Source organism: Cryptomeria japonica, chromosome 4 (assembly GCF_030272615.1).
Source record: "Cryptomeria japonica chromosome 4, Sugi_1.0, whole genome shotgun sequence".
In the NCBI taxonomy this organism is placed as follows: Eukaryota; Viridiplantae; Streptophyta; class Pinopsida; order Cupressales; family Cupressaceae; genus Cryptomeria; species Cryptomeria japonica.
The window spans coordinates 499,906,039-499,925,532 of NC_081408.1; the positions used below are offsets into that span (position 1 = coordinate 499,906,039).

At 36.6% G+C, this 19,494-nt stretch overlaps 1 protein-coding gene across 2 annotated transcripts in view; it reads left to right on the forward strand.

Annotated features, from left to right (window-relative positions):
* LOC131060360 (uncharacterized) overlaps positions 1-16,598 on the forward strand; it is a 174,488-nt gene extending 157,890 nt beyond the window's left edge. For both annotated transcript variants that reach the window (XM_057993540.2, XM_057993539.2), the window contains one exon: positions 15,970-16,598. In XM_057993540.2, coding sequence (XP_057849523.1) covers positions 15,970-16,434 — 465 coding nt within the window. In that variant the 3' untranslated portion in view covers positions 16,435-16,598. The remainder of the gene's footprint in view (positions 1-15,969) is intronic.
* Positions 16,599-19,494: the final 2,896 nt, after the last annotated feature.

Sequence of the window (19,494 nt, forward strand, 5' to 3'; positions counted from 1 at the left end):
AGAAGTATATCTAGCAACAGGGGAAAAAGTTTCTTCATAATCTATTCCTTCCTTATGAGAAAAACCACGAGCTACAAACCTAGCTTTATATTTTTCAATACTACCATCAACATTATGTTTAATTTTAAACAACCATTTAGAAGAAACGACAGACTTACCTTTGGGTCTGGGTACAATGTCCCAGACATCATTCTTGATGATAGACCCATACTCTTCATCCATGGCTGATTCCAAGCATGATGGGATATGGCTTCTTCGACATTGTGAGGTTCAAACTCAATGATATTACACATCACGGAAATGTAGTTGGTGTGATTTTGGAGTCTCCTGCTATCTCTAAAGGTTCCTCTGGGAGCAACAAATCCTTCAGCATCTTGAATCGTGTTTCTTACCCAAAGTGGTCTCTTCTTGCAGACCACAATATCCCGAGGTATATCTGTAGAGTCCATGGGTTCTGCTGGGTCATCCTGAACTTCCTGATCTGGAAGGTTAGTGGACTCCTTCTGTATCTCAGGGTTAGTATCAACTTTTGAATCTTGATTTTCAATCACCATATCATTATTATCAGATAATGAACCTTTAGATCTTTTGAAAGCAATATCTTCTTCAAAAGTTACATCTCTACTTACCTCAACATACCTTTGACGTGAAATGTAGATCCTGAAGGCTTTGGAAGATTCACTATATCCTAGTAAGATACCTTTCTTTCCAGAGGGATCCAACTTGGTTCGTTTTTCTTTAGGTACATGAACATACACCGGGCTCCGAATATCCTTAGGTGGCTGATGTCAGGTTTGACTCCTGTAAAGGCTTCTTCAGGAGTTACATCCCTTAGAGCACGACGAGGACATCTGTTCTGAATGTAAACTACTGTTTTGGATGCTTCCGCCCATATAAAAGGTTGCAGGTCTTGATCATGAATCATGGCTCTTGCAACTTCAACAATGGTCCTGTTCTTTCTTTCAGCACCTCCATTTTGCTGAGGATTGTTGGGAACACAGAACTCCCTCTTAATCCCTGCCTTAACACAAAAATCATAGAAACTACCTGAGGTGTACTCACCTCCATTGTCAGATCTTAAACATTTAATTCGATTCCCTGTAGTGTTTTCAATTAAGGTTTGAATTCTTTAAATCTGTTTAGGACTTCTTCAAACTCTTTAGATTTAATAAAGTAAATCCATGTTTTCCTAGAGAAATCATCTATGAAGATAACATAATAAAGGAAGTCGCTAGGAGATGCTACAGACATAGGGCCACATAAATCTGAATGAATAAGTTCTAACTTTTCTTTCGTCCTACTGTCACTTTTAAGAAAAGGGTTCTTTACATTCTTACCCATTGCACAACCTTTACAACCATCATCATGAGATAAACTAAGTTTAGGCATAACTTTAACCATTTTACCGAGAGTGGGAAGAGCTTGAAAGTGTAGATGACCAAGTCTTCTATGCCATAGCTCTCATGATTCAGGGGCCTCATGGATGAGAGCTTGAATTGGATTAGCTGCAAGCTTATATAAACTATCACATCTATTTCCAATAACACGACCAGTTTTGAAATTAAATTTCTTAGACCAAGCAAGTACCTTCCCTTCAGAAAATGCTATTTGCAAACCCTTATCTTCTAAGGCAAAAATGGAAATAAGATTTCTTTTAATACCAGGTACAAAAAGGATATCACAGAGTTGTAAGGAAATACCAGAATCTAGTTTTAAAGAGGTACTGCCAGAGCCTTTTACCGAGTATCTAGCGTCATCACCGATTACCACATGAAGGTTGGTATCCTTTTCAATCAGATCTGAAAGATGCTCACGAAAACCTGAGATGTGTCTGGAGGCACCACTGTCAATTATCCAAGTATTATTGTCCGTAGGGACATTGCTTGATAGAGCAGAGATAAGAAGATAATCCTCACTTTGTTCAATAACTTCATATAAATTGGCTTCCCTTTCCTTGGGATCATTCTGACAATCTCGGGCATAGTGACCATACTTATCACATATAAAGCAACGAATGTGAGAGGAATCTCTTGACTTCTTCCTTGGATCATAGGAGGAGGATCTAAAATCTTTGCTTCTCTTTTCTTTCTTCCAATGTCCACATTTCCTAGATTTAGCTAAGAGAACATGATTATCATTTTTGTGAGAGTTCTTGAGTTTTCCTCTTACCTCAATTCGACATTCCTCTTCAATGCAATCAGATTGAAGACGCTCAAAGTTGGTACGATCAGCTCTTCCACCAATGCTACAAATGAATGGTTCCCATTCATCAGGTAGACCATTTAATGCAATCATAACAAGATCTTTATCTGAAATTTGACAATCAAGAGTACTTAGCTTGTCCTTTAGTTCATTGATCTTTATGAAGTAGGCTATGATTGAGCCTTCTTCTTTCATTTTCATGTGAAGAAGCTGCTGCCTTAGAGCAAGAGCCCTGTTGAGGTTGTTGACTTCATACATGCCTTCCAAGTGTTTGATCATTTCCCTGGCAGACGCAAATTTTGATATGACAGTGACAAGATGATTCTTGACGGATTCAATTATGATCTTCCTAGCCTTGAGGGAGTCTTTCTTGAACTGCTTCAGCTCTTCAGCATCTTCTGGAGGGGACAACCTTTCTTCTTCTATCATGTCCTAGTTGGATATTCCTGCCATTTGTGGGCCAAGGGGCAAGTTGTCTTAGTTGGATGTTGTGCACTCTAGGCCTTAATTGGGCTGAACAGTGTTTGGGCACCCTTTTGTGGTTTTCCTCTCCAAAACCCTCTATGGTTGATTATGGAAAATGGAACTATTGATGCTTGGTTTCTAAAGTTCAAAAAGCTATTGCATGATTTATCTAAATAGATTAAGATTATTATTGATGTATATGCATCTATATTTGTTGGATCCCTAACCCTAATAGAAATAATTGGTCTTATGAATTTAATTTCAAATATTGCTTAACATGATTGTAGAGCCTAAACTAGGGTTTATCTTGATAAAGACATTTTATTGGTAAAGATATAATTCTAACTATATTATGTCTCTTATTTTAATTGAACTTGTGATTGTAGGGCAAGATTTAGGATTACTCCCAAAAGGGGACATTACAAGTGAGGATCTAGATAAAAGATTTTGTGAAAGTAGTACTTTGGGTAGTGGTCAAGAACATAGAAGGTCACACATTAAAGGTCAACAGTAAGTATAAGTGTAATTGTGAAAAGTAAAAAAATTCACATTCTATCGCAAATTCCAAGGAATTTCTCTAATACTTTAACTAAATTATATGGTCAGAAAATCTTCAGTTGCTTCTACTTCATCAAATGTTATGACCCTAGATAATTTCTATGAAGATGAAGATTTCAATCAATGTAGATGTAACATTTTAAGTTTTGTAACTTAACAATTAGTGATCTGTATCCTGAAAAAGGGATGAAGGCCAAAATGCTTAAAACTATTAACCAATTTAAAGTAAATTTAATGGTCAAAGGCGTTGGTATTTGTCGATGTGTTTTTTAGGCATAATCAAACACATAATAAAATACCCAAAAGTATCTTATACTCTCTTGAACAAAGTCCTCCCAAATGCTAAACTTCGTGATCAATTGGAAGACTCCAAGGTTCCTAATGTCAGGTCACGATGTGTGGATAAGCACAGTTGGTCGTTGTGATTGCTGTTCTTCCAAGGGGCCGTACACGTGCTTCTTAAGAGATGGATATCTTAACTTGAAGGAATGCTTTACAAATGATATGCAATAAAGCTCTTCTATTTACTACTACATCTATTGGTTTGATAAAAAAAGTGCACAAGATGAGGGTTGAGGGAAACTAAGCTATGCCTAAGAATGCAAGAATAAAGGATGACTTTGGTGAAACTCAATTAGTCTTTGCTTAGACATGCGAAAACTATTCCACAAAGGCTAATGCAATCTTCTAAGGGTATTAGGTGAATTTTAGATCAATACCAAATACAGACACCATTAATTAAATGCATATCAATGATTGAATAGCAATTGAATTAAAGTGCTTTCAAGGATTCTAGTTGACCACGCAAGGCTAATTTGCAATTAACAAATTGCTAGTGGTATAGATTAGGAGTTTCACCGTGAATCAACACAACATAACACCGTTCATCTTAAGTACCTAAACTAATTCGAAAGAGTGATTTGAGAAAATGAATAACCATGCGAGAAGCTTCAAGGATTGAATAGAAACACCACAAATTCAATGTCTTTATTAATCCAATAGAAAAATAGCAACAATTCTTCAAGTCCTCTTATCTTTCCTATTCTTTATATCTCTAATATCTTTCTAATTTTTTACAAATGAAATGAGTGGAGTTTATATAGCACTCCCAAATACAATGAATGGTCAAGATCGAATGAAGATCAAGGGCTAAGACTTCGCCACCTAAACCGTAATTAGGGTTTGATAAAAATGAAATGAGTGGAGTTTATATAGCACTCCCAAATACAATGAATGGTCAAGATCGAATGAAGATCAAGGGCTAAGACTTTGCCACCTAAACCGTAATTAGGGTTTGATACAATCAAAAACCTATTTAGATCAAGGTTGAAAAACTCGGACTCGGCAATGACTCGGCAAGGCCAATTTTTTTTTAGAACTTGGGACTGGCCAAAACTCGGCAACTTTATCGAACATTTGAAAATACATTTTTTTTATAAATATTATTCAAAAACACACATTTACAACAAATTAAATATATTAAGTTAATAACAATTAACAAATTAACTCTTAACAGTTAACATTGTTAAATTGTAATATAATTATTTGTTATATTACAATTTAAATTGTTATAATTTGTTATATTACTGTTATTTCTAAATAATAGTTAACAATTAACACTAATTGTTATTTATAATTTGTTATATTATAATTTAAAATTTAATCTAACTGTAACAGAATCGTAGACAAAAAAAATTCGAATTGCTTGTTTTGGTTTGAAAAAAATTCGTAAAAAACTTGCTCTGCAATCTTGTTTCAATCGATGTGCCCTAGTCGCACGCATCTTTTCCGCCTTTCGTTGCATCAAAAGCCCTGCGATTTGTACCCTCGTCGCGTCGTCTTTTCTGCCTTTCATCGCTCGTTTTTTTAATGAAAATGAAAGACGCATTTATGTTTTTGTTAAAGTTAAAACTTAATATTGTTTTTCGCGCCGATTTTTTACCCCTATTTTTGTGATTTTCCGCGATTTATTCCTCTTAAAATCGCCATGAGTTTTTCATATACTCGGCACCGAGTATATCTGCAAGTGACTCGCACCTGTTTAGGGTTCGTGAGTGCTTGTGAGTATACCTCTGACGCGCAGAGTTTTGCAACCTTGATTTAGATAATTATCATCAAAATAGCAACCAATGAGAAAGTGACATCAATTGGCACAAATAATGAGGAAGCATCCTCCAATACTAAAATGAATTGCCACATAGGATCACATCAAGCTGTCATCTAGAGTTTTGTTCCCTCTTTCCTTTTCCTTTCTGGCATATTCAATGAACTTGGTCATCATACATTCAATCTCAGTTGTTGGAGCTGCTGGTAGGTTCTTCAATTGCTCTTCTAGATGGATGACTTCTTCAAAGGCTGTAACGATGGTAGTATCCCATCTAGGCCCAAGATCTCTTGTCTTGCTAACAAGTACCATGAGTGCATGTATATCATCTAATTGTTTCTCTGTGATCTACTCATCTGCTCCATGGAAGATGACCTTTATTCTTTCCTCCAATTCCTTGGTTTCTATATGCATTTCGGGATCTATCTTTTTTTCAAGAATGATTTGTGCCACTTCTACGATCTTATCGTGAATGAGGTGAATGGTTTCTTCAACTTGATTGCACCCATTACTGATATCTTAATAAATGACCTTGCTCATGTGAAGCAAGCTTCCCCAATGTAGAAAGCTCGGTGATGTCCCATCCTTCATTATCCCTTCCTTCACCAAGACTTGCCTAGATGTCTTCCTCATTTCTTGCAAGACTGGGATAGTGATGTCTCTAGTGTAGACAAACGTGTCAAATGCTTCCATGAGAGCTTGAGTTCTCCCAATAACTTTTATAACTCTATCAAGTGTCTTCATCACATCTCTTATGAATTTGTTTGCTGTCTTGAAGGATTTGTCTATCCATGCATCCATTAGCCATGCTGAATTCCTTATCTTCTCCATATGATCCATTGATTCTGAAGGAAGCAATGGTGGTGGTGTAACTGATGGATCATGTTGCCTTATGGTTCCTTGAATTGCTGGAAGTAATTTCTCCCTGCACTTATTTCTTTTTCCAGTTTCTTATTCTTTTCCACTTCCATCCTAAGCATATCATGAACTGTCTTTACCGAATCATTCATATCACCCAATGCTTGCTCAGTGGTAAGTGGACCCAAATTAATAGTTTCCATGTCATATTCCTCTGCTATGATTTCATCTTCAAATTTATCAACCATGGGAGTGGCGATTTGTATCTTTCGAGAACTTGTATCATCCCTTATTACTTTAGACATTTTGGTTGCCTTCTTCGTCTCAGTGATTTCTTGAGTTCGGTTTAGGAGACTATCCAAGTCACCTACTGGTTCTTCATCCACTGCTATCACCTCTCTGGCAAGCCTCTCTCTAAGCCATGCAGGGATAGATGATCTTCCTTCTCCCACTTGTGTTTTCTCAGGCAATTGCTCATCTCTAGAAGGGGAAGTTTTCTCATCATTATCTTCTCCTTTATCTTCATCACTTACTTGAATGTGAGCAGCGAGATCTTCTTGATCTTGTGATAGCTTTCCTTTATTTTGCCTTTCACTTCTATCATTCTGAATTGTGGATTCCATGGATTCATTCACCTCATGACTCAAACCCTTATCAAGTCCTTGGTTCTCATGTCCTTCATTTGGATTCATCTCCTCTTCACACCTGGAAAAAGTACTAGAGGGATGACCGGAATTTAACTTATGTCTTTTTCTTGATGATTCTCTTTCTTCATGATCTTCCTTTCTTTTGGAACCTTTTGAGTGGGTTGATTGAGAAGTGCTTCCACTTGCGCTTGCATCTTCTTCATCATCCACTTTTGTTTCCAAGTCAAATGTCAATGGCACATTTTGTTCTTTCTACTTCTGATGTTGGACATCTACCCACTAGCATGTATAGGCCAAGACTTGCATCATCAAGTCTTTTAAATTTGTGACCTCCATCTCGACCCAATTAATCTTTATTCCTTGTTTCCCTTTTCGTAGGTGGGTTGGAGACACTTGCCACTATCCTACGCTTGACCAGCAACACTAAAGACTTTGCACTTCCAAATGAAGTCAAGAGGTATCCTAGAGTGCATCCTTCTTTTCACTTCAAAATCATTTTGAGCATTCATCTAGAAGTCCTCCAACTGCCATATATGCTTGTACTTCTTCCCAGCAACTCCCCTTATATTATCATAAGGATCAAAGTTATCCCTAGGAGCAAATGGTGCGAGTGAATAGAGAGATAATTTGTCTTCGGCACTATCGACTGCAAGTAGAGAGGGGCAAACTTCTATCGAATTTCCAAGTGAAATGGGAAAGCAATGCTGGGCCCATGTTTATGCCTTTGTGCTTTGACATATGTCGCCAACTGCATTACCATCTCGAGTAGCACTACCCTATCCGTCGGATAGCGTGGCAACATATAAGGAGGGGAAGGGCATCCTTGAATCCTTATGTAGGTAAACTTCGGGAATTGAATGAACCAGGCACCAAACTGCTTGATCAATGCTTGTGCTTCCGTAGACAACCGTTGATGAATTCCACCTCGTAAAATCCTTGTGATATGCATGGTGAAGGCATCATTGACTCTTCTATAATGTTGCCTAGTCAGATGGTATAACTGTGTATATGATTCACAAGCTCTTATTTCTCTGGGTCCTCTTCCAACTATGTCTCTATACACCAATCTGACATACTCATAATTCCTAGCAAGAGAGTAAATGACATAGGAGCTCATATAGAATGTCTGAGTGCAGATGAGCCTCCTCAGTTGTACATCTAGGCTATTGCTGATAAGTCTTGCCCAATTAATTGTATCCTTGCCATGAGTGACCGTCTCTATGAAGAACATCCAATTCTCAAAGTAGAATGCTTGAGGTGCACCTACGATTCGATTGAGTAGAGTGAATTCATCCTTGTTATCAACTCTATGTAACCTTCTGGGCATCTTGCTCTTGTTGGGTCTACTCTTCAATAGCCAATTCTTGTTGATGATTCCCAAACACGTTTCCGGATCATCCTCATAATCTGCCTTAGCTCTTTCTATGTTTCTATAGATCATGTCCTTTGGCTCAGTCAGGTGGAAGGCTTCACTGATAGATGCTTCTGAAAGGTAGGCAAGCACTCTTCCATTGGGTGCCACTATTGTCCTAGTGTGGGAATCATAGTGCTTGGCACATTTGATCATTAATTAGTAGCATCGAACAGCAGGAGGGAAGCCAGCTACCATAATGATTCCACTGTCCATCATCTTCTTTGCTGTCGCTGTGGCTTTGCTTGTAAATCAAATTTTCCAAGATTGGTATCTCCCACATTGCTCCAATGGGAGGTTATCTTAGTCTCCAGCACTTCACCCTTTTGATCTTCCTTGATAAGTGCTTGACGTGTGCCGGATCCACTTTTGCTGCCATTCTTCACCTACGAGAGTTGTCTAAGTTAGGGTTATGGTGAAGAGCATGCAAACTATTGCTTCAAGGTCTATGAGTATTTAGGAACGATAATTAACGCCTTTAACGTTGATTAAGATATATGCAAAGCTTAAGAAAATCTGAAAACGCATGACTTAGTATTACCAATTTCCTTATTTCAGTATGCCTATCTGCACTTTACCTACTGAATTTATGACATGAAAGAGGTCTAATTTTAATAAAAATGATAAAAAATTAGCATAAAACAGACCTGCACCAATTGTATTTTGCACGTACCTCCGATTTTTGATGATTTTAACCTTATATTGATGCCTCTATTCAAAAGGTGTGATTGATAATACTTAGTAAGCTCGCTGGTGCTGAAGGTGGATGACTGAATTCACGTTAAACCTGATGAAATTTGCTCTACTTCTTTTCAATTTTCTATTTCTTTATGATGAAATCACTCCTTTGATGACCAAATCTGCTTCTTTTAGGATCAAAATCGCTTCCCTTGCTGATTATGATTGCTACTTCTGCTCTTAGAATTCGCTGCTCTGCACTTTAGAAGGAGAATTCACTGTTTGGAGGAGGAAAATGTTTTGAAATGATGATTCAAATGACTAATCTTTATAGGCATCAAAGAAATAGGTGTGTCTTTTCCCTCCTAGGACGACTTGGTAAGATTTTGCAAAAAAAAAACATTATCTCCTATAGGGCCGACTTGATTGATTTTCAACAGATTTTCTTTTTTCAAATTCAAATTTTAGCGGCAAAGTAGGTTTGCTTTTGCTGCTGGGCGTGGTTATAGGAGAAAATCGCTCCCTTCCATTGGCAAAGGAAGTGAGCGAACTTCCTGCCAATGGCAAAGGAAGCAAGCATCGCTCCCTCCATTGGCAAAGGAAGTGAGCGAAGTAGCCATCCAGCTTGCTCTTTGAAATTTTTTTCGTCCATTTGACCCTTCTCGCCAATTCAAGCCTTAAGGTTTTAGTCTTCCATGTGCAAAGATTCATCAAATTATCATCAAAGATGCCTAGGAAGCCACTTCGCTCCCTTCCATTGGTAAAGAAAGTGGTAACGCTCCCTTCCAAGGGCAAAGGAAGTCACCATGCTCCCTTCCCTTGGCAAAGGAAGTGAGGGAAGTTTGCACTTTCAGTACTATTCCCTTAATTCAATCCTTCTAATGAACAAAGGCGAGGTTCCATGCAAGGCGAAGCATTAGAAATGCTTAAGACTTTGTGTTCCATCCCCTTCGTGCATGTAAAATAAGTCATATTGGTCTCTTCCATTGGCAAAGGAAGTGAGCGAAGTTCCTGCCAGGGAGCAAAGGAAGTGACTTTGCTCCAGTCAAAGGGTAATGGAAATTTTCATGTACTTAGATAAATTTTTGCCTTTACAAACTGTCCTTCAATCAAGAGCAATTAAACCTCTTGGATGACAAGGAAATCTCACATGATTGGTGATACTTCATCCAAGGGATGCATCTATTGAACTTCCTTCGTTTGTCATGCTCAAACTGATACTCAATTTGACACCTTCCATTCAAATTGTTGCCACCATAGATGACGACATTGGCCTCACTCACTCAAATTTGCAAGAGATGACATGCTAAAGGACTCCAGGACTTGAAGCAAAGAGGGGGTCCCCATTTTGATGGGGTGATGTTGTGAAATGGTCACAACAGTATCCATCTTGTCTATGTTCTTTATGTCATCCCTTAAGATACTCAAAGATGGAAATCTAAAGGCTTCTTCCATGTCCATTTCTCCCTTGTAGATTTCATTGTTCATCCCTAGCTCACATATGTCATGGGTGTTGAATATTTTGCTACTTTAATTGACACTAGATGTAAAACCTGAGAAAATTCTTCTTCAAAGGTAGTTGGGACAGCCCTTGGCTATCATGTTGTGGATCTGAAGGTGTTAGCAACCATGGAAAATGAGCACATTCATATGGGTAAAGGGCGCCCATGCAAGGATAAAAGAAAACATAATGCTGTGAATTCTCCCTTGAAAGATGGAAAGACATTCCATCCCCAACCTTCTCCTCTTTTGAGAGGTTTACTGAAGTTTGGTTTCAGACCGCTGTGACATTCTGCTAGGCGTTGTTGTTGGTTTTGAATTCTTTTCAAACTAGCCCACAATTCTTTGCTCCAGTCAAAAGCATTTGCTGGTCTTGCCAACCCTGTTGTTTTTGTTGGTTTCTGTATCCTTTTGTGTGACAAGTTTTGTTTTCCTTTAGGATTGTTCTATTGTTGGATTTGGTCCTTGTTCCATTTCCTATTGATCTTGTTGTATAAGATTTTGGGGTCCTTTCTAAAGTAAAACCCATCTCCAATTCATAGCTCCGATATACAATATTTAACTTAATCAAAATAATATTAACCAAACCCCTTACACATGTATACGCACTAAAATTCATAAATATTAACTTACCATAAGTTACCTGCAAATACCCCCAAAGATTTTATCAACAATATCCTAATATTTAAAATTGCGAAATTAAACATATCAAATGATATTGAGTATTTTGCTACTTTAATTGACACTAGATGTAAAACTTGAGAATATTTGCTAGTTGAACATTCTCCTTCAGATCTTTGTTTTCAGATTCTGTTGCCTCAAGTTCTTCGAGAGCTTTTCTCAAATCATCGTTCAAATCCATAAGTTCAATTTTCCGGATCTCCTTTTAGTGGTTAGACTCTTCTAAAGGACTTGGCTCTGATACCAATTGTTGAATAACCGGAATACTGAGAGGGGAGGGGTGAACTTCTATTTGATCAAGTATTCTTTAGTGACCCAATGATATGAAATCCTATCAAACCCATGTGATTTCCTCCATAACAAAGTTGCAATGACTTAAGTGGGTATATCAACACCCAAAGAATATTAATTGCTGTAATCTCTTTTGTAAATATGTAAGACAGCCTTACAAAATGCTGCGATTAAGCATGGCAGCTCCGAACCTCCTCCTTGTTGGTAAAATAATAATCAAGAGCAGCAAATAATATTTTGCATGCTTTAGGAAAAATAATATTAAACTTTTCCACAAGTAATAAATCTTTCACAACAGGAATAATATTGAAAACTAACAATATATGAATGAAATTCAAACTCTCAATAATGTTGTTGTAAATTTGTTTGCAAGTCCAAATTATCCCACTTGAAGTACAAATGTGATCCTTGAGAGAATTGCCCTAAAGGATGTGAGGGTTTTCGTCCTCAAATCCAAGATTAAATTCTCAAAAATTTGAAAATAATGAAGATGAAAAATGATCCCAAATAACGAGCTTTGATTTCTCTTTTGTAGGCCTTTTACATTGGGTGCTTATTTAAAAGAAATAAATATTTTTTTCATTTTCTCTCCGAGTATTAAAAATACATTTAAATTACATCCAATGGCCCCCTTTTTAATTATATTTTAAATTAAGTGTTTATAACACTTTTTTAAAATAATATTTAAGTGGCCTTATTTGAAAATGAAATAATTGACCCACTTAAAATACTATTATTTTTATTTTGAAAAGGGGATTTGACAATCCACTCTTCCCAAAATTGTTTGTCCTCCTGTAATTGGAAACTTAGATGCTTCAATATCGCAGTGCCAAGATTGTGAGTTATACGGTAATATCCATAGAGTTGGGATCCTATTTGTGTCGAGTGAAGCAACTCTTGCCACATAGTGCTATGCAAATTTGAATGTTCAAGTATCATTTTGCTAGTCCGTATATCACCTTCCAGAGTGAAGATCTTTCAACTCATTGGGAAATAATGGGAAAAGGAATCTGCAATGCTAAACTACTACTTACTCATTTCATGCCGATTGTGCAGCATCAAGTGGTTCAGATTTCAGGGTCAGTGGAATCGAAAAGAAACTGGAATTGTTTTCTGGTTTAACAATCGATTTCTTACACCTATGAACCATAATCATAAGAATACTCAAGGTACTTACTTTTTACTATTGATTTAGAAGTTTCTGAAAGATGTTCCTTAATTCAACCATTCTTTTGATTTGTAATTTCTGAATTAGTGGCATCCATGCAAACAATTTTTTTACTTGCATTCTCATCAATATGCCTAGTCTGAAAATTAGTTACATACAGTACCAACTCACTCAAGAGAGGATCAATGATCTCAACACCATCATCTTTATTACTCTAAAGTTTTGAATTAGAATCAATGAAAACATTTTCCTCAGTTGTGTGCTCATGAAAATCAATTATATATGGCAATGTCTCATCTTTTGGAAGATTGATGGTCTCAATGCCATCATCCTTGTGAATCAAGATTTCTGAATTAGGATCAACCAATTTTTTTTTTTACAATTGCATGCTCATCGACATAAAATTAAATTCATGTGAGAATGACTCACCTTTGGGAAGATTGTTAGGTAATTCATGGATTGGCGTATTTTCTTCCATCTTAGGTTCTTTGCATTCAACAAGTAATACCTTCCCTTCTTCAACCTTATTATCATTTTGTTGGCATATACACTTGCTATAAGGTAGTGAAATATCAAATATCCTTTCTAAACAAAACATCCTTACATTCATCTTGTATGATATAACTCTCTTGATTCTGTTCCATCATTTGTTCCATAGTTTGAAGAATCTTCGAGTACTCTCCAAAACTCTCTAGATTCCCGAGTCCCATCTCTAGCTGTGTCCACTTGCCACTGACTCCCGCGGCGAGTCCGAAAGAGTTCTGGGGAGTACTCATCCAAGTTTCGCCTTAGGACTCCTCGAGTTCCAGACTCGGACTCCTGTGTTTTGGGTGTGGACTCTTGGGTCCGCTTGGGTGCGGCTAGGAGGTAAAAAGCCATAAAAAAGTGACTTTTTCTTCACCTTTTTTTTGTCCAATCTTGTTCAAAACAAGTCTGAACAGCAAAATAGGATAGGAAGGAGAGGAGAAGAGGAGCATTTGAGATCCAAAAAGATAATGTTGAAGAAACAATTCATCATTATTTTGATATTGTAGCACCATTTAGTCCAAGGCCTGACAAATTGAATTACATTAGGAGGAGAAAGAGGAAGATGTAGATTGTATTTGGTTGTTTTTCTCATTTTGACATTTATAAACTTATGATGCTCTTATACATTCGAAAGTTTGAAACTATGAGTATGAATAATGAAATTTCAAATATTGAGCATTTGAAGATCATATGAGATGTGTAATGTTTGAATTATGACAAATTGATAGTCAAATTAGGCTTTTATGTTCTCTAACTGCATTCATTTCCTTTCTTCTTTTTGGTAAAACTACAGTTTTTTTTTCTGAGTCCCAGCCAAGTTTTTTGCTCAGTCCGTGCTGTCTTTCCAGTCAAGTCCAACTTTTGGGTTGCCAAGTACAAGCTGTCAAACTTTGATTTGTTCTATAATAATTGACTTGTGACTCTAGTTTTGAGAGCTTTAATTGCTTTTGATTTCCTCCTTAGCAACTTCTGAATTTTTTTCTTCCTTTCTCAACCTCCTAATGTAGTTTTAGAGACCTCTTTTATTTTTCCTATAAATGAGTTTGATGTCTAGGAATGTCCTACCATCACGTATACTATACTGGCCCCAGGCATTCTTAAATAGGGGATATTCCAGACATTTCTGTTTACTTAATGAGATGCAGTAGGGTTCTTTTGCCTCCATCTTCAAGACATTGCCCAGATCCCCGAGATGCATACCTGTGGTACGAAAAAATTATTAGTAGTGACAAGTGAATTAATAATATGAAGGCTAAATTACTTAAGTTGAGAGGGTTATCTTCATCTTGGTAATGATGTGTCTCCATTTGTGACTTAAACCCAACCTATTATCTCTATCAGGGCTCTTATAACATGAACGCTACCCCTCTCAACTCAGGGGATTGAGCTTGTATGATTGTTAATGTCACAACTGCTAAGTATCTTTTATTAGTTTTAATAATTCATTGCATTTTAATTTTTTCTTTGTTGAGTCTCATCAGGAATCATGTACCCAACAAGAATTATTTATATCAGCCATTCTATTCTGTAACTAAATAAACTGATACATCCTGATGATGGATTGACTGCTTGAGTGGTCGGAAATGTTTTGTTAAAAAATCTGGCAGTTTTAACTCAATATTCATCTTCTCACTATTATGGTCTATGGAAGTGTTACATCTCTAAGGTTCAATTAAAGCAATATTTTTTGCTCATGGTAGCAAAAACCCTTTGATTATATATAATATATATATAGAGAGAGCTGATTGAGGACAATAACAAGCCCTAGGATTGTTTTTTGGCTATTGAGCATAGGACTGGTGAAAAGCAACTAGAGGATTTTAGAGCCCTATTAAGCCGCAACCTTTCCTTGTTATCGCACAAAGAATTAGTGAAATTTCATGAGCTGATCAAAGGGTTTTTGTACATATGATTCAGATGAATAAATTTTAGTATATCATGATTCACCTCATTGTGAGGCTATGCAATATTTGATTTTCAAATTTAAGGGAGCTGTCCAGAGTGTTTTTGGCTATTGACCACAGGACTGGTGAAAAGCAACCTAGAGGATTTTAAAGGCCTATTAAGCCACAACCTTTCCTTGTTATTCACAGCAACAATTAGAGAAATTACATGAGCTGATCAAAGGCTCTTTGTACATAATGCACAATAACACCAGAGAAGGATGTGATTCAGATGAATAAATTTTAGTATATCATGATTCACCTCATTGTGAGGCTATGTACTATATTATCAAATTTAGGGGAGCTGTCCCCTGGACAGCATCTTACGTTGACACACACACACACACGTTGTGGGGAGGGCATACATATAAAATGTTTGTTTTTCTAAAATAAGGGATCAAAGGGACTCACTTTCTCTTAACCTCCATAAACTTTTATTGCTTTATATTGACAATTCTATATAAATTGGCTGGTTATAGACTCCATGCTTTGAATATTTGACATAAACTTTTCTTTTGTAAATTGTTATTCTCATACATATACTGTGTTTATCCAAACCCTCCTTTCATTTTCGTACAAACATGATTACCATGGTTTTGGCAGTGCTACTGCTATTTGTTTATAGAATGACAGTTTCCATAACAGATTCTATTCATCCTGTAAGTTTATGCTTGTGATGTATATTTTTTAATCCTTACCTGTCTGTTTGAACAAACAACATTTATTATGTTTTTTTCATGAGTCTTACCATATTCTATAGATAGGAAATACAATTATGATGATCCAAGTAGATTCTCTGTACAGTGTATTGCATACACACCTGCAATCATGTTAGAAAGAAATGGATGTATTTCTCAACTTGGCTTACTAAATAGAGTACAAGGATTTTATAGCAGTAAAAGTATGTCCTCTTATGAGTTTTCTGAATTGTTCAGGTGCGTCATGGCCCAAAATTATACGAGTGTAATATTGAGCTTGTGAAAGGAAACCTTTCCAAACCAAATGGTACTGCACAAGATGTTGCTATTGTGAAGCTAACAGAAGATGATCAAGGAATTGCAGTAGGACAGTTTGCAGCATTTTACAAGGAAAGTATCTGTTTAGGCTCAGGAATAATTATTGATTCCTGTAGAGACCATAGTTTCCCAGTTTGCTCTAAGGCTCTAGAGATAGCAAGATTGAAAGATAAATCTGAACTAAGGGAGCCTGTCAAAATAAAAAATTGTGATAGCTCTTTTGCAAGGAAATCAAACAGTGTAAAGATAAGTAACCCAGTTGATGAAGCAAGCTCTCAGAATTTTTCAAGCAAATCTGTAATGGAAAGTAGGTCTGGGAGACAAATCTGGGTCAACCTGACAAATACAGTAAACTTCATTGCCTCTTGGTTTAAATATTTTTGAAAAAGTTAAGAGATGAACTGTTATTGATGGCCCTATTTAAATCTAAACGATAGTGGGGTTTCTGTAATGTGGGAGTTTTTTCTGCTTAATGCCTGTATCATAACTAATCTACTCTTTTTAAATTTTTTTATGAATAATTTGGAGTTAGCAAGCTTTACTTGATTTGTTATTTGCATTTTTGAAAGTAGATTTTTATATGCTCATATTGTGCCAGGTTCAAGAATTAGGAAATTTCTGCATCCACCTTTACAACTGTTTATAACCCAAAAGAGTTTGCTTGATTGAAATACATAAATATGTTTGAAGGCACTACTAATGAAAAATTACCTTCACCATCTCTGAAAGGCGAAGGCAATACGTTTGAGCTAATCATGCTTCCACTTTCAAGGGTAATACTAAACTAAAGTTTAAACATAATCTGAACCAAAATATATCATCCTAACAAAGTTACTGTATGCGTTAGTGTTCAACCCCATAGACACAACTGAATGAAACTCAAAATGTTGGTCCCTCATGGGGATGATTCACCTATTTTGATATAATTCCCATTTTTGTTTTGTTGGTGTTGAAAACTTGAACAAGGCCTGTTGTAAGCTGATAAAATTCTTGGTAGTGCTAGAAATCCTGTTGTTAGTTTCACGTTAAGATTTGTCAGTAGATTTTTTTTTTCATTTTTCTTTAGAAGAACTCAAATAATATTCACTTACCAAAAAAATTAAGTCACCTGAAATAAATGGTTTTCTTGTTTAATTGGAGCTTCTGCGGTATAATATTAATAATTGTGTAGATTTAAATAAAAATTAACCTTTTGAATTGGAAAATTATTAGTATTTTTCTTTAGTTTGGTGTTAATAATTAATAGATGAGCAGCTTCAGTTTTTAAAAAAGTAAGTTTGATCTTCACCTTTTTAGATTTTTAAATTCCCAACTTACAAAAGCTCATGAAAGTTTTCTAATATTCTAACCCTAATATTAAGGATAAGAGGTAACATAATTTGCAAATCAGTGAACAGAAGAAACCAATAGTTGGAGCGCAGACAGATATTTTGCATAAACCCCTCAATATATAGATCAAACCAGGTCAAGAATAAGAGGGATTTATTTGCCATGAATTATCCTTTTGGAGGTGATTTTGATTTCATTATGTGGCTTACTTTACATAAGAAATAAATGCTAAGATACCAAATAAGAATCAGGTATAGGTATGGGTACAAATACGTGGGTACAGTACACCAGTCATAGTAGAATTCTTTTTGGGGAGTATGTTTGAGAGTTCTGTACAAAAAATACATAAAAATAGTAAATATATACATATTTGCCACCTAAAAACAAGATTAAAATTTAAAAGACAACATATTATGCATATGCTAAGCAAAACTACCATAAATATTACAATTTTGAAATACAATGTGATGTCCCCATGTTTTTTTTTGTATTGATCAAAGCAGGAATAAATACAATAAAAACAAATTGCAGTCTGTTGTGACCATTTCACACATCGCCCCATTGCAAATGGGAACCCCCTCTTTTTGCTCGTTTTTGCTCGCCTTTCGCATTGCTTTTTAGGGTTTTGGTAGTTTGTCAGTTGTCTGGATTTAGGGTCAAGCCTTAGGGTTTCCATTACTGTCTTTTCAGGCCAGAATCCAGTCAGTCTTGAGAGCTTTTTTAAGCTTCCTTTTGTAGGATGCAATTTTGAATGGAACGAATTCGCCAGAATGGTCTATTTTCAATTGGAATTTTGAGTGCAGAGTCTTAATTTGTCTAAGTGTTGATGATGAAAATGTGAATTTTATTCAATTGAGTAATTTTGACCAAATTTTGAGTTTTTTGATATTTGATCCCGGGCATTGGAAATGATTTGTTGTTGCCTTGTGAAGTGATTAAACGTGTGAAATCATGATATTTTGGCCTGTAGGAGCAAAATCGCTCCTGTCCCTCAGTGAAGGACCGGAGTTCGTTTTCAAAAATCTTACTGTCTCTGCAGGATCAAAATGATTTTTCAAGTAGAAGTGGTAAAGAAAGGCGTGATCTTTCCGTTGAATATAAATTGAAGAATTTCACGAACACGGAAATGCCCCAGGGGTCAAAATCGCTCCTGTCCCTCAGTGAAGGACCGGAGCTTAAAATCAAACATCGCCTCGTCCTTGCAGGATTTTAACAACTTGACGATTTAAAAAGGTCCAAGGAGATGTGTTTTATCAAATGAATATAACTTGAAGTGCCGTCATGAAGAAAAATGAACCAAAAGGGAAGAATCGCTCCTGTCCCTCAGTCAGGGACCAGGGCGAAATCCATTGTAGCTCCCGTCCCTCTCCCAGGGACCAGAGCGAAATTCCTCATAGGGCATGTACTGGGCAAAGATCAAGCAAGTTTTACGTTTGAAGGAAAGAAAGGAGGTGAATTGAACTTGTTGAAGACAAATTGAAGATTACCAAACACCAACAAGGGATCCAAATGCCCAAGTTCGCTCCCGTCCCTCAGTCAGGGACCAGAGCGATTTTTGCCTTAGATGATTTTCTTGCCAAGTTACAATGAATTCCAAGGCATGGATGAGTGAAACGAAGTATAACAAGACCGTTGAAGATAATTTTTGAGGATAGCAAGGTGAGATGAAGCCTACAAGAGCAAGTTCGCTCCTGTCCCTCAGTCAGGGACCAGGGCGAAATGATGATTATTTTGCTTTCTACCTAAGTTCAGGACACTCCAAGAACGAAGTACAAGGTGGCGAGGATGTTTTAAAGCGTCTCAATCAAGAACGAAGTTACAAAGACCACTAAAATGAAGGATTTGCACCAAGACACTCAAGTTCGCTCCTGTCCCTCAGTCAGGGACCAGAGCGAAATTCCTATAAATGCCTAGATTTTGAAAGTTTACCAAGTATTAAGCAGTCAAGAAGGATCAAGGGACTACGTTTTACCCAATGAAGGTAATGGCAAGTTGAAGAAGGCAAGGACGAGCTCAAAACCTTGAAATTCGCTCCTGTCCCTCTCCAAGGGACCAGAGCGATATTGACTATATTGGCCAAATCTCTCAAAAATCACGTTAAGTCAAGGTTATGCG